Source organism: Mustela putorius, unplaced genomic scaffold (assembly GCF_011764305.1).
Source record: "Mustela putorius furo isolate JIRA1106 unplaced genomic scaffold, ASM1176430v1.1 tig00000135_pilon_pilon_pilon, whole genome shotgun sequence".
Taxonomy (NCBI): domain Eukaryota; kingdom Metazoa; phylum Chordata; class Mammalia; order Carnivora; family Mustelidae; genus Mustela; species Mustela putorius.
In genome coordinates, this window is record NW_025421292.1 from 4,035,776 (window position 1) to 4,051,162 (window position 15,387).

Genomic DNA, 15,387 nt, shown 5'->3' on the forward strand with positions numbered 1-15,387 from the left:
AGTATGTATTCCTTAAAAAAAATAAAAATAAAAAAAAATTCCTACCAGCAAAGTAAAAATATTCCAATTGCATTCCACATCCTCACCAGCACTTGAAACTGCTGATTTTTTTGTTTTTTTTTTTTATTTCTTTACTTTTTTTTCCTTTTTTCCTTTTTTTGGTTTTTACTTAAAAAATTTTTTTAAAAGATTTTATTTATTTATTTTACAAAGAAGCACAGTGAGAGGGGGAACACAAATAGGGGGAGTGGGAGAGGGAGAAGCAGGCTTCACACTGAGCAGGGAGCCAGATGTGGATCTCAATCCCAGGACCCTGGGATCATGACCTGAGCAGAAGTCAGACATTCAATGACTGAGCCACTCAGACGCCCCTGTTTGTTTTTTTTTTTTTAATTTTTTAGTAGTGAAAAATCAGAAACTGACAAAATACTCTAGAAAGGGGAAATAATTAGACAAATGATTAAATGATTACATACTCTGTATCAATATACAAGTATTAAAATCATGTTCTTGAAAAAATAGTAATATGAGGAAATATTAATGGTGTACAGCTAAGTGAAAAAATTAGGTACTAAATTGTCCAACTGTGTAAAGCAGTATTTGCAGAAGGAGGGAAAGGCACCAAAATGTTAACAGAAGTAGTAATAGTGACAAACATTTTGAGTACTTTTATATGTGAGTCCCTGAGCAAAACAGTTTACGTATGTTATTTTACCTAACCTTTATATGATAGACACTATTTTTAAAAAATATTTTATTTATTTATTTGAGAGAGAGAATGAGAGAGAGAGAGCATGAGAAGGGGGAGAAGGTCGGAGGGAGAAGCAGACTTCCTGCTTAGCAGGGAGCCTCATGTGGTCTTGATCCTGGGACTCCAGGATCATGACCTGAGCCGAAGGCAGTCACTTAACCAACTGAACCACCCAGGAGCCCTGATAATATATTTTTTTTAAGATTTTATTTATTTATTTGACAGAGATCACAAGTAGGCAGAGAGGCAGGCAGAGAGAGAGAGAGGAGGAAGCATCCCAGGGGCTCGATCCCAGGACCCTGGGATCATGACCTGAGCCAAAGGCAGAGGCTTTAACCCACTGAGCCACCCAGGCGCCCCCCAATACTATTTTTTAAAAGATTTTGTTTATTTATTTGAGGGAAGGGGAGGAGAAGAAGGAGAGGGACAAGAAGACTCCCACTGAGTGTGGAGCTCCCTGGAGCGCCCTTTCCCCATCTCAGGACGCTGAGATCATGACCTGAACTGAAACCAAGAGTCAGACACTCAACCACCAAGTGAGCCATCCAAGCACCTATGATAGATACTATTATCCTCCCACTTTACAGATGAAGAAACTGAGGCTTAGGAAGGTTAAATACACAGATGGTCACATAGGTTGTTAAGTGGCTAACTCAATACAGATCTGTCTAAAGCCAAAGACTGTGTTTTTAAGATGATCATGGCTCTCCCTAGTTCTTGGGGTTATGCATGATTTATATTCTTCTATGTAACCTTCCTGTCTCTCTACATCAAACATGTTTACCTATGCAGTCAGGAGAAATATATATTTTGAAAAAGAGGGGTAAAGAAATATGCAGGAGCCCCTGGGTGGCTCAGTGGGTTAAGCTTCTGCCTTTGGCTCAGGTCATAATCTCAGGGTCCTGGGATGGAGCCCTGTATCAGGCTCTCTGCTCAGCGGGGAGCCTGCTTCCCTCTCTTTCTCTCCACCTACTTGTAATCTGTCAATAAATAAATAAAATCTTTAAAAAAACCACAAATATGCAACAAAAACATAAACAGGAAAAAAACATAAAGGAAAAAGGTACTGTATTGAACAAACCATGTGTAAGGTTTGGGAGGCTTCCTTTGGGGTACTTCGTAGTTGTTATGACACTATCAGTCTGCATTGCAAATATACATATGCATATACATGTATGTAAGTATCTCACCATCTTTGAGCGCAAGGGCTCTGTCATTTTTATCTCTGTGGTTTTGCTTAGGGAAGATATCCTCCAACATAGGGCTTAGGACATAGTACGCTCTTAGTAATTGTTGTTTGAGAGAAGCCACAGAGACCAGAAACCAGTGACCAGAAGACACAATCAGAAAAGGTTTTGCACTCCAGGGGGTTGGGAGTTCTGAGAAGGCGACTAGGGAGCCAGGGCGGGTTTGGATGGGACTGGGGTGGTGGTGGGGGTGGGGTTGGGGGAACAGATAGTGCTCAGGACGAGGTTTTGGTTTTGCGGCAGGAATTGAGCGGGAGGACTGTGACAGTGACAGTCGCAGGCCCAGCCTCCCAGTTTTTGGAAGCTCTCCCACCCACACCCCGGCCCCAGCGCTCAGGAGGGTTTAGAAAAATCTAAGTTTCCTGTGGCTGGAGTGCGCGATGGGCGGGCCGGGCGCTCCCCGCCCCTCCCCCGGCCAGGTCTCGGTTTCCAAAGCCTCCTCTGACCGGATTCCCGAGGCGCTGGCCGCGGTGCTGAAGCAGCACTTTCGTAGGCGGGAGGAAGGAGGGACCGAGCCAGGAGAAGAGGCGGAGCTCTCTGGAGCCGGGAGCTGGAAATGGGGGGAGGGACAGGGCGGCGCCAGTAGGCCGAAGACCCGGGCAGGCTGGAGAGGAAGAAGACCGGAGACAGCCTGGCTAGAGAGGACAAAGGCATCTGGACAAGCTTACGCTGAAGAAACCAAGGTTCTCTTCCCGGTCTTATTAATCCTCTTTCTTCTTCTTGGAGGAACCCTCACCTTGTATCCTTACCTCAGCCTCCTTCCCCAGCCCAGCTAAGGAGTGACCCACTCCTAGGCCTCTGTCTACTAAGTCACTGGCTTCCAGTCCACAGGATCCCAGCCTAGGGCCTACCTCCTCACCATGGTGAAGTTGCTGCCTGCCCAGGAGGCAGCCAAGATCTACCATACCAACTATGTGCGCAACGCCAGGGCTGTGGGTGTGATGTGGGGGACACTCACCATCTGCTTCTCTGTACTGGTCATGGCCCTCTTCATCCAGCCCTACTGGATCGGTGACAGTGTTAACACACCCCAGGCAGGCTACTTTGGCCTTTTCTCCTACTGTGTGGGCAACGTGCTGTCCTCTGAACTCATCTGTAAGGGTGGCCCGCTGGACTTCTCCTCCATTCCCTCTAGAGCCTTCAAGACTGCCATGTTTTTTGTGGCATTGGCGATGTTCCTCATCATTGGCTCTATCATCTGCTTTAGCCTCTTCTTTGTCTGCAACACAGCCACTGTCTACAAGATCTGCGCATGGATGCAGCTGGCAGCAGGTGAGCAGGATTAATGGGAGGACTAGCAGGGGCCCAACCCAGGCCCCCCAGGAAGCTGAAGCTTCCACCCTCTGCGGATGCTCTGGGTCTCTTTTCCAGGTGCTCTTCTTTACATTTATTTTATTTTTTTTCAAAGATTTAATTTTTTTAATGTAATCTTTACTTCCAAAGGGGGCTTGAACTCACAACCCCAAGATCAAGAGTTATACATTCTACCCACTGAGCCAGCCAGGCGCCCCTAAGCTGTTCTCCTTTAGCCCAGCCATATACTCAGTGCTCTGCAGAAGCTTCTGAGGAGTAGAGAATTTTAGAATGGCTGAGACCGAAAGAATTGTTGAGATCAAATTGTTCAACCCCCTCATCTTGTAGATGGGAACTGAGGTCCAGAGAGGGGAAGTGACTTGCCCAGGAGCACACAACTAGTTGATAGAAGGTGTCCCGACTCCCAGGCCACCACATCAGAGGTTGTTTGGTCTGGGAAGGAAAAAGAAGGAAACTTCCATTGTCGGCCATGTGGGAATAGGATCCAACCCAGGGCAAAATGGTCAAGCACATCCTAGATGTTTCCATCTCCCAGTTCTGGATATTTGCTCTTTCTCCTTTAAGGACCCACAGATCCCTGTCCTCACTCCTTCCCTCCCACCCCAGATTGCTCACAGGGAGATTCTAAGGTAGTTATTGATTTGGAGTGTTATGCTGTGACCTTTCCCATAGAAACTTGCATTTAAGTTCCCTTTCATGGTGGAGTGAAAGTCTTTGTTCCCTAGTTATAGGTTTCCATACTTGAGGCAATAAATGGGAGTGGTATTTTGTGATGAGGGAGTAGGGTGGTGGCTAGAGTTTTTTTTTTTTTTTTTTTTTTGACAGAGAGAAATCACAAGTAGACGGAGAGGCAGGCAGAGAGAGAGAGAGAGGGAAGCAGGATCCCTGCTGAGCAGAGAGCCCGATGCGGGATTCGATCCCAGGACCCTGAGGTCATGACCTGAGCCGAAGGCAGCGGCTCAACCCACTGAGCCACCCAGGCGCCCCCCTTTTTTTTTTTTTAGATTTTTTTTTATCTGACAGAGAGAGAGAGAGAGTGGGAGAGGCAGAGGGAGAAGCAGACTCCCCACCGAGCAGGGCCACTGATTCGGGGCTCAATCCCAGGACCCTGGGATCATGACCTGAGCCAAAAGCAGACGTTTAACCAACTGAGCCACCCAGGTGCCCCAAGTGGCTAGGGTCTTTAAAACTGTGTGGGGCGGTGAAGAGGCAGACAGCAGATGGTGCCCAGAAACAAGGCCTTCCCTGCCCCTTGTTCTTGCTCCTGGCCCAGGCAGGCCTCTCAGCCCTTGAGCCTGCTGGTCCTGTTCTCTAAGCCTTGTCCTGCAGGCCTTGATCCTGTCCTATCACAAGGACCAGGCACAGGCTGCCCATACTGGGACATGTCTAGGAGCAGTGCTACGACTGCAGACTAGAGAGAAAACCATCTTGACATCATTGGTTAGAATGAGAAGCAGTATTATCCATAACAGGGGGAATGAAGCAGGGATCAGAATCCCAGACAACCAGACACATAGACTCAAACGCTCTGTCAGAGTTGGAGGGGGACCCCAGAGAGGTGGAGGTATCCCTGCCAACTACAGTGAGGAATCTGGAAATAAGGAAAAGGGTTGACCAAGTCTATAGCAAACCAACTGGTGACTAAGGACCTAGGGGAATGAAGGCAGTGGGTTCCAAGAAACTTGATGTATTCCAAAGACATTTTTATTGAGCCGCACATTTACATAGATATAATGGCTGACCAAGCACTTTCATATATATCATCTGGAGGAACCCCATCCCTACCTTAGTGAGGGAGATATTCCTCTTATTTTATAGATAAGCTCTTAGTGGGTAACTTATCTTTTAGCACAGGTAGTGATGGACGGAACCTTTGATTCAAAATCTTGTACTCAGGGTAGTCACCTGGCTCCGGAGCTGCTTCCCCAATCCATCTACCTTCTCCCTCTCCTCTGATCTCTATCGATTAAGGGAGAGGCTGGGGCAGGCTAAGGTAAATCTCGGTGGGCAGTGGGGAGAAGGCGGGAGAATGAAGATTTAGCAGTTCTGTGACAAAGAAGAGTAGAATGGACCCTGGCATGGTTACCAGCTGGTCCACCGTATCAGAGCCATGGAAGGCTGGAAACACAACCATTTCTCTCATTCTCCATGCTGCCCCCTCCCACAACATCCTGCAGCAAGTGCCATTTGCTGAACAGGCAGTGTGCTTGGGAAGGCCTGGGTCGGGGAGGCATCAGCAGGCCATTTGAATTAGACTCCAGGTCATGAAGCTAGAGACACTGATAGCAGAGGTGGCTGGATGCCATCCTGTGAAACATTTATGTTGGGGGAGGGTAAAGGTGGTGTCAAGTTCCATTCTTTAATGGAGGGGAATGAAAGATGAGCCGAAGCGGGGCGGTGAAGAAGCAGACAGCAGATGGAACTAAACCCTTGCCAAGAAGCCCGAGACCAGGGAGGGGAGCAGGAGAAAGGAAAGAGGACCGATGACTGGGGCAGTGTGAGGCTGTAGTTTAACAATGTTAATCCAGCTTCTGGATGCCAGGTGTAAGCTGTGTGTGGTTCCAGCTCCTGGAAATCCAGGTAGGGCAAGTTGCTTGTCTCTCTGAGTCTTGGTAACCTCCCTTGTAGAACGTAGCACCAGACCTCCTATCACAAGGATGGGCTGTCTAATACACATAAAACACCTTCTCCAGCGCTTGACACATAGCAGGTGCTCAGTAAATGTGAAAAAACACAAAAGCCACTTTATCAGTCAAGATGGATGAGGTGACAAATTACTCCCAAATCTTAGTGGCTTAAAACAAAGCTTCAGTTTTTGTTTGCAGCGTGTGCCCACTGAGGACCAGCTGGGGGCTCTGCTCTCACTGTTCTCTCCTGGAACCCTGGCCGATGGAGCATCTGCTGTCATCTGGCTGGTGTCATTGGAGAGCGAAAGGATGCTCTGGAAGCTCTCTCTCTAGTGGTTAAATGCTCTGGTCTGGAAATACACACATTTTGTTGTCTAAGGGAAGTCTTGAGGCCTTACCTAATTTGAAAAGAGGAGAGCAAGGAAGTACAACCGTACTATGTATGTGAAATACCTCTGAACACCTCTAATGACATCCACATCCACTGAAGTTGCTTTCATTCACTTGGCCTCAGTGCCAATAACAATAGCAACGATGGACAGGGACTGGTTGCCTACCATGAACCAGATGCTGCCATGAGTGTTTTCCCTACATGACCACATGTAGGGAAATTTTTTTCCAAAAAATTTCCATTTTTTGGAAATTAGTATTTTAAATAAATATTAGGGATTCGTAAATTCAGGGAAGTGTGAGCAGCTGCACTGACTTGTACTGGGTCAGGATGAAGAGACCTATTTGCTTGAATGAAAGGTTCACAAGGGAAGCAGCCAAAGATGGGTCTGGAAGACTTTGTGTATTCATTAAATCTAAGATTCCAAGTTGTAGGACATGCTGTTATTCTATGTGCAAATACTTGTTCTTTTTTTTTTTTTTTTTTTTTTTAAGTAGCCCAATGCAGGGCTTGAACTCATGACCCAGAGATTAAGACCTGAGTTGATATCAAGAGTTGGATGCTTAACCAACTGAGCCACGCAGGTGCCCAGGAAGCTTTCTTATTATACGTATTTCAGAGATACTGGAGTATGAACAATTGTGCATCTTAGAAGTGATGAGTTCTCTGGGCTGAGACCGGATTTTGCGGGGGTTTGAAGCCAGGGTCGCTAGTGCCTCATCAAGTCCAAAGTGAGGGGCATGGCTGCGGGCCTGGTAGGACCACCTGGTGCCATGGCAGAATCTTCCCTGGGCTGGGGAGCTCCGATTTCTGCCTCTACTCCTGAACAAAGGGAAGTCAATTTAGCTCTTGGATCCTCAATTTTCTCCCCTGGGTTCTACAAGAATGATGGTAGGTACTGCCCCATACCTCTCAAGGCTGTTAACATGAAAAGAAGGGAGGTGACAAGATAGCAGCAGTGCAAGGTGGGAGGTGGCAGGCTGAGCACGCCCAGCCTGATGCTGTCTGCCCGCCCTTCTGCCCCCTCAGCCACAGGCCTGATGATTGGCTGCCTGGTCTACCCCGACGGTTGGGACTCAAGTGAGGTGCGGCGCATGTGTGGGGAGCAGACAGGCAAGTACACACTGGGCCAGTGCACCATCCGCTGGGCCTTCATGCTGGCCATCCTCAGCATTGGAGATGCCCTCATCCTCTCCTTCCTGGCCTTTGTGCTGGGCTACCGGCAGGACAAGCTCCTCCCTGATGACTACAAGGCAGATGGAAAAGGTAATTCACCATCCCCCGGGAGTTGGGGCTTCCTCTCAGCCAGTCGCCAGAGGATTGTCCCTAGCCTGGGGTTGGGGACATCAAGACCAATCAGACACAGCCCTTATTCCAGAAGCCAAGGGCCAGTGGGGGTTTACAAGCCAGCAGGTGATGAGAGAGGCTGTCTGTGATAGAAGGGTGTCCTCCTGCCTCCCGCACACCCCCACTCCCATCAGGGTCTACAAGGGGGAGAACTCTGATCTAGCCTGGGACCTAGGGATGGCCTCCAGTAGAAGGTGGCACTGAGGCTGGGTCTGGAAGTTCACTGGGAGTTTGGTAGAGAGAGGAGCAACAGGTGAGCAGAGGGGCTGAGTTGTTGGGGCAGAAGGAAAAAGGTAGGTTAGGGGGCAGAAGTGACAGCTCTTAGAGTGCAGTTGGTGGGTGCTCCCTTGAGCTGGGGAGAGAGCCTTGGGGTTCTCTGCATGCAATCCTGTTTCAATTTCCATCTTGCCCAAGTCCTATCCCTGAGTCGTAAGAGTCAGTTGTAGCTGACCCAAAGCCAGGCAGACCCTTCAGCCTTTTCTGTTTCCCATTGACCTTTCTTCCTCCTAGGGTACTTTCTGCTCCTGTATCTCATTAGGCACTTCTCCTGTATTAAGGGGCTTTTTAGGGGCATAAATTGTATCTACTAGTCATAGGGGAAGTCCTATCTCACACCCTTGTCAATCCCAAAATGCCTACTTCCAGCAGGCGGCTGCTGTGAGGGGCCTGTGGCTCCACAGGGACCTCTCCAGTCTCCTTTCCCCATAGTTGTCTTCACCGATTGCCCTGAACTAGAAGAAAGAGGCAAACTTCCTTGCCCCCCTCCCCCCATGACCTAGGACCCTTCCCAGTTAAGGAACTTGAAGCCCAGGAGGGAGACCCACCCAAAGGTACACAAAAAGGTGGTGACAAGGAAGACCCAAAATTCTGGTCTTCTCTAGCTCAGCCCAGCACCCACTTCTCCACAAGGAAGTAATCAAACATCTTGTCCTTGTTTGGGAGTTTAAGAAGACTCACACACCTAAGTTTTGTGGTTAAAGATGAAAAGCAAATTACTAGAATGAGCTGGGCCAAGGAGGAGAGAAGAGCGAGGTATCTTTCCATTGAGGGAGCACTTAAGGTCTGGGTCCCTTGTAAACCCCATAATGGGAAGGGAAAAAGGAACTAGAATTTACTGAGCCTTTTCCATGTGCAGAAGTGATGAGTTTTGTTCACATGAGCCATTTTTATTTAATCTGCACAGCAAACCTGTGAGGACAGTTTGGAGGTGGGGGTTACAGAAGCAATGGGCACAGCCAGCATTTTCTCCAGTGATGGAGAGTTTCTCAGGGAAGTTTCAGCAGGAGCTGCTGGGGGCATTTTGTTCAGCTCTCAGCCTCAACCTGCCTTAGAATATTTTACATTACTTATTTGCATTCTTTCCTTTTCAGAAGGGATTCTTTCAGCTGGAAAGAAATTCTATTGACATCATTGATTCATTCATTCAGTAGGCTCCACACCTAGCATGGAGCCCAAAGCTCACAACCCTGAGATCAAGATGCAAGCTGAGATCAAAAGTCCCCCGACACTTAGAGCATCTGGGTGGCTCAGTTGTTAAGTGTCTGTCTTTGGCTTAGGTCCTGATCCCAGCCAGGGTCCTGGGATCGAGCCCCACAGGCTGCTTCTCACTCTCCCACTCCTTGTGCTTGTGTTCCCTCTCTCACAGTGTCTCTGTGTCAAATAAATAAATAAAATCTAAAAAAAAAAAAAAAAAAAAAAAAAAAGAGACACTTAGTTGACTAAGCCACCCAGGTGTCTCCACATAATTCCTTTTAAAGTGGTTTCTACAAAAAAAAATTTGTTTGACAGAGAGAGAGAGAGAGAGAGAGAGAGATCACAAGTAGGCAGAGAGGGAGGGGAAGCAGGCTCTCCACTGAGCAGAGAGCCCCATGAGAGACTTGATCCCAGGACCCTGAGACCATTGAGCTGAGCTGAAGGCAGAGGCTTAACCCACTGAGCCACCCAGGCGCCCCTAAAATGGTTTCTTATGAAGAGATGGTTTTGTCCCTTTGACACTTTTCTTTACAAATCAAAATGTCTGTTCACTCTTTTCTCCTTCCTTGTCCTTCTTTCAGATCCCATGCACTTGCCATCAATCTTTTCAGATTTTTTTCTCTCCATATTTTAGTTCCTTCACTATCACGGAGGACCTAGTTTATCCTTTTAGTTTATTACCTGTTAGAAAACACTCACATAATCTTTCTGAATAGATCTAACTATTCAGTGACGTAGTGATTGCCTCTGTCAAAGCACAGAATTGGGTCAGGAAAGCAGAGGTTGAGTCCCAGTTCTGCCAGATCACTTTCTTCCAGGGGAAAAGGGGGACACCAACTCCTGTTTTGCCCCCTCCATTATTGTGTGGCATGAACAAAACAATGAAAGCAGAAATGAAACCTTGCACAAGTACATAGTTGTCGAACCACTCCCTAGGGGTTAAGGAGGCAGAGAGTGAGTGTGTGCTTTGGAGTCAGATCTGGGTTTATAATTTGGGCTCTGACAAACCATAAGGGACTCTTAAGCATAAGAAACAAATTGAAGGTTGCTGGAGGAGGGTGTGGGGGATGGGGTAACAGGGTGATGCACGTTAAAAAGGGCCCGTGATGGGGCACCTGGGTGGCTCAGTGGGTTAAGCCACTGCCTTCGGCTCGGGTCATGATCTCAGAGTCCTGGGATCGAGTCCCGAGTCGGGCTCTCTGCTCGGCAGGGAGCCTGCTTCCCTCTCTCTCTCTGCCAGCCTAGCCTCTCTGCCTACCTGTGATCTCTCTCTGTCGAATAAATAAATAAAATCTTAAAAAAAAAAAAAAGGGCCCGTGATGTAATGAGCACTGGGTATTCTATAGGACTGATGAATCACTGACCTCTACCACTAAAATCAATAATACATTATATAAGAATTGAATTTAAATAAAGTTTGGGCTACATTGTTATCTACTTGTGACTTTGCAGAGATTGCTCAATTTCTCTGAGTCTCAGTTTCCTCATCTGAGCCTCATTTTTATGGAGATGAGGTGGCAGGTTTCTCCTCATTTGTAAAAAATACCTGCTTCAAAAAGTCGTGAACAAGAGAAGGTTCAGCAAGAAGATGAGGATGTCTGCTCCTGTCACTGCTGCGGAAGATTGTACTGAAGATTATAGCCAGGGTGATTAGACCAGAAAAAGAAAGGAAAGAAATCCAGTTTGGAGATGAAGAAGTACAGCTGTCTGTATTAGCAGATGAAATGATTTTGCATATGGAAAATCCTAAATAATACACTAAGAAACTATTAAAGCTAATATATAACATCAGCGAGGTTGAGGGATATAAGCAGTATACAAAAATTTGTTGCATTTATATACACTAGCAATGAATGATTTGAAAATGACATTAAGAAAACAATTTCATTTATAATAACATCAGAAAGAATAAAATACATAAAAATAAATTCAATGAGAAGTGTAAGATTTGTACATGAAAATTAAAAGACATTGTTGAAAGATATCAAAGGCCTAAATAGATGGAAACATCTATATTCATCACGCAGAACACTTAATACATTAAGATGGCAGGGCGCCTGGGTGGCTCAGTGGGTTAAGCCGCTGCCTTCGGCTCAGGTCATGATCTCAGGGTCCTGGGATCGAGTCCCACATTGGGCTCTCTGCTCAGCAGGGAGCCTGCTTCGTCCTCTCTCTCTGCCTGCCTCTCTGCCTACTTGTGATCTCTCTCTGTCAAATAAATAAATAAATCTTTAAAAAAAAAATACATTAAGATGGCAATGCTCCCCAAACTGATCTACAGATTCAATGCAATCTCTGTCAAAATCCCAGCTGGCTTTTTGCAGAGATTGATAAACTGATTCTAAAATTCATATGGAAATAAAAGGGACCCAGAAGCAGCCAAAACAATCATGGAGATCAAAATTGGAGGACATTCATGTCCTGAATTGAAACTTCCTACAAAGCTACAGTAATCAAGATGGCTTGAGGACGGACATATGGATCAATGGAATAAAATTGAGAGTCCAGAAGTAAAGCCAAACATCCACGGCAAAATGAGTTTTTGTAAAATATTTTATTTATTTTGAGAGAAAGAGAGAGCACAAGTGAGGGGAAAGGGCAGAAGAAGAGAGAAAAGCAGGCTCTCGGTTGAGCAGGGAGCCCAGTGGATGGGTAGGGCTCGATCCCAGGACCCTAAGACAGGACCTGGGCTGAAGGCAGACGCTCAACTGACTGAGGCACCTAGGTGCCTTTTGCAAACTGATTTTTTCTTTTCTTTTCTTTTAAATTAAAAAAAAAAAAGATTTTATTTATTTATTTGACAGCGATCACAAGTAGGCAGAGAGGTAGGCAGAGAGAGAGAGAGAAAGGGAGGCAGACTCCCTGTATAGCAGAGAGCCCAATGCAGGGCTCATCCCAGGGCCCTGGGATCATGACCTGAGCCAAAGGCAGAGGCTTTAATCCACTGAGCCACCCAGGCGCCCCGCAAACTGATTTTCAACAAAGGGTGCTGGAACAATCAGATATCTACTTGCAAAAGAATGAAGTTGGATTACTCACTTCACATCATACACAAAAACTAACTCAAAATGGATTAAAGACCTAAATGTAAGATGTAGAATTATAAAAATCTTAGAAGAAAACATAGGTATAAATCTTTGTGACCTTGAATTAGGCAGAGGTTTCTTAGATGGGATGCCTAATACATAAGCAACCAAAGCAAAAATGTATATAAACCGGATTTCAAAAAAAATTGAAAACTTCTGCACTTCAAAGGACAACAACAAGAAAGTCTAAATATAATGCAAAGACTGGGAGAAAATATTTGCAAATCATGATTCTAGTATCCAGAATACATTAAAAACTCCGACAACTTAACAAATGAGAAAAACATAGATAACCCAATTTTTAAAGTGGGCAAATGATTATTTTTTTTTTTTTAAGATTTTATTTACTTATTTGACAGAGAGATCACAAGCAGGCAGGGGGGAGCAGCAAGCAGAGGGAGAGGGAGAAGCCAGCCTCCCACTGAGCAAGGAATCTGATGCAGGGCTCAGTCCCAGGAATCCCAGATCTGACCTGAGCAGAAGGCAGACACTTAACCCACTGACCTACCCAGGCATGCCTGGGCAAAGGCTTTGAATAGACATTTCTCCATCGCAGATATCCAAATGGTCAATAAGCACATGAAAAGATAGTCATCATCATTAGTCATTAGGAAAATGCAAATCAAAACCACAATATTATTTCACAGCCACTAGGATAAATTGGAAAAAAAACAAAAACAAAAACGAACAGTAACAGGTGTTGGTGAGCACGTGGAGAAACTGGAACTCTCATATGCTGCTAGTGAAAATGCAAAATTATGCAGTTGCTGTGGAAAACAGAAGGGCAGCTCCTCAGATGGTTAAGCACAGAGTTACCACTATGTGGCTCGAAATTTATTCCTAGGTATGTCTGCAAGAAGACTGAAAATATGCTTGCACATCTTGTATACAAACGTTCATAGTAGCATAGTTGCCAAAAAGTGGTAACGACCCAAATGTGCATCAGATGATGACTTGGATAGATGACCTGTGTATATCCATACAGAGGAATAGTATTCAGCTCTAAAATGAATGAAGTACTGAGAATGACTACCGTGTGGATGAAGCTTGAAGACATTGTAAGTGAAAGGAGCCACTCACAAAAGCCCATGTGTTGTATGATCCCAATGATATAAAATGTTCAGAATAGGCAAATCCATGCAGACAGAATGTAGGTTTTAGTAGTTGCCTGTGGCTGTGAAGAAGCAGTGATTGAGAGTGATAACGGGCACAGTGTTTCTTTTTGGGATAACGGAAATGTCCTAGAATAGGATAGCAGTGGTGGTTGCACAACACAGAGATTATACTGACAACCCACCAAGCTGTACACTTACTTATTTAGTAGAGAAATCACAGGTAGGCAGAGAGGAAGGCGGAAGGGGAGGGGGCCCGCGGGAAGCAGGCTCTCCACTGAGCAGAGAGTCCCATATGGGGCTGGATCCCAGGACCCTGAGATGATGACGTGAGCTGAAGGCAGAGGCTTAACCCACCCAGGCGCCCCCTAAGCTGTACATTTTAAAATGAGTAAATTTTGGGGGCGCCTGGGTGGCTCAGTGGGTTAAGCCTCTGCCTTCGGCTCAGGTCATGATCCCAGGGTCCTGGGATCGAGCCCCACATCGGGCTCTCTGCTCTACAGGGAGCCTGGCCTGCTTCCTCCTCTCTCTCTCTCTGCCTGCCTCTCTGCCTACTTGTGATCTCTGTCTGTCAAATAGATAAATAAAATCTTTAAAAAAAAGTATATTACCTTGGGAAGGTAATTTATAAAATGAGTAAATTTTGTTAGTGAATTATAGCTGAATAAAAAAATGAAATATTGTGTGAAGGGTTAGATAGTGCATATAAAGCACTGACAGCGCCTGCACGCTATACAGGTGATTAATAACTATTAGTTCTCTCACCCTTTTGTCCTTCTAGGATCTCCAACTTTTTACACCATCCATCTACCCACTCAGTACCAGCTCCTGGGCCCCACGTGCCCACCGACATCTTTAGGCATGGGATGGGGGTACAGCAGTGAGGGAAGAAGTCTCATTGGAACTTGCCATCTGATAAGGGACACCACATGCAATATGGAATTACAATCTGAGAAGCATTATGGAAAAAAAGAAACCTTCCTGAGATTGAATAAATGACACCTGATCTAGTTTGGAGAGGGAGTAGGGTGTAGGGACTTATCCTGAAAAGGAGGAGTGGTTGTAAACAAATAATGTTCTCTTTTTCCTTGCAGAGGAAGTCTGAAGCAGCTGAAGTTCGGGGAGTAACCATTGTTGGGTCATCTGTGTGCCTTTGGAAGGGCTGTGGCCTCCCGGTTTCCTTATTGACTCAGCAGGGTGCATGGCTGGTGGGGGAGGGGGCTGTGGGGGCTGCGGTGCGGGCTGGGAGAGGAGGAAGGACTCTGGCAGGAGTTAGCTGGCATCTGAGACCCTCTAGTTCTCCTTCTGTCTTGAGAAGTAGACAAAGAACAGGAAGAAATATTTAAAATAGGAGGTGGTGGGGCGCCTGGGTGGCTCAGTGGGTTAAAGCCTCTGCCTTCAGCTCAGGTCATGATCTCAGGGTCCTGGGATCGAGCCCCACATCGGGCTCTCTGCTCAGCAGGGAGCCTGCTTCCCTTCCTCTCTCTCTGCCTGCCTCTCTGCCTACTTGTGATCTCTGTCAAATAAATAAAAATATTAAAACAAAATAGGAGGTGGTTTCATAAACTCATCTTTTTCTGGAGCCTGGCAAACAAGAACAGACTGTTTACAAGTTGGCATTCTAATTTGGGCCTTTATTTTCAGAAAGATTTTAAGTGATTTGTAAGAAACAAATAGAAAACTTAATAAAATAAAAAAAAGTCAGAGAGGAAAACAAATATTCCAGAAAGCTAGGCTAACAGAAATACTGTATTGAGTATTAAATTTAGCTTTATGCTTCCTAATAGCCAAGGCAAAAAGAAAAATATGATGTAACCTGTTCTAATGTCGGTTGAAAAGGAAGCACACATATCAATTTCCTTGTTGTCTTTAGGTTTCCAAAATGTGATTTGATGAGAATATTAAGGAGCACATTAAAAAAAAGGGCCCATCATAGTATCACCTTCCAAATGCTCCCATTTATTGAGGACCTCCAGCAGGCTGGGCACTTTGTGTGGGGAGGAGGGATTATCTCCATTTCAATTATTTTAATTTTTGCA

The 15,387-nt window shown here is 45.8% G+C and overlaps 1 protein-coding gene across 1 annotated transcript; it reads left to right on the plus strand.

Annotated features, from left to right (window-relative positions):
* Nucleotides 1-2,445: 2,445 nt before the first annotated feature.
* Nucleotides 2,446-14,895, plus strand: LHFPL5 (LHFPL tetraspan subfamily member 5). Its single transcript, XM_045074772.1, has 3 exons — nucleotides 2,446-3,270; nucleotides 7,360-7,596; nucleotides 14,443-14,895. Exons 1-3 carry the CDS (start codon nucleotides 2,859-2,861, stop codon nucleotides 14,451-14,453), a joined length of 660 nt encoding a protein of 219 aa, XP_044930707.1. The 5' UTR covers nucleotides 2,446-2,858; the 3' UTR covers nucleotides 14,454-14,895.
* The last annotated feature ends 492 nt before the right edge of the window (nucleotides 14,896-15,387 follow it).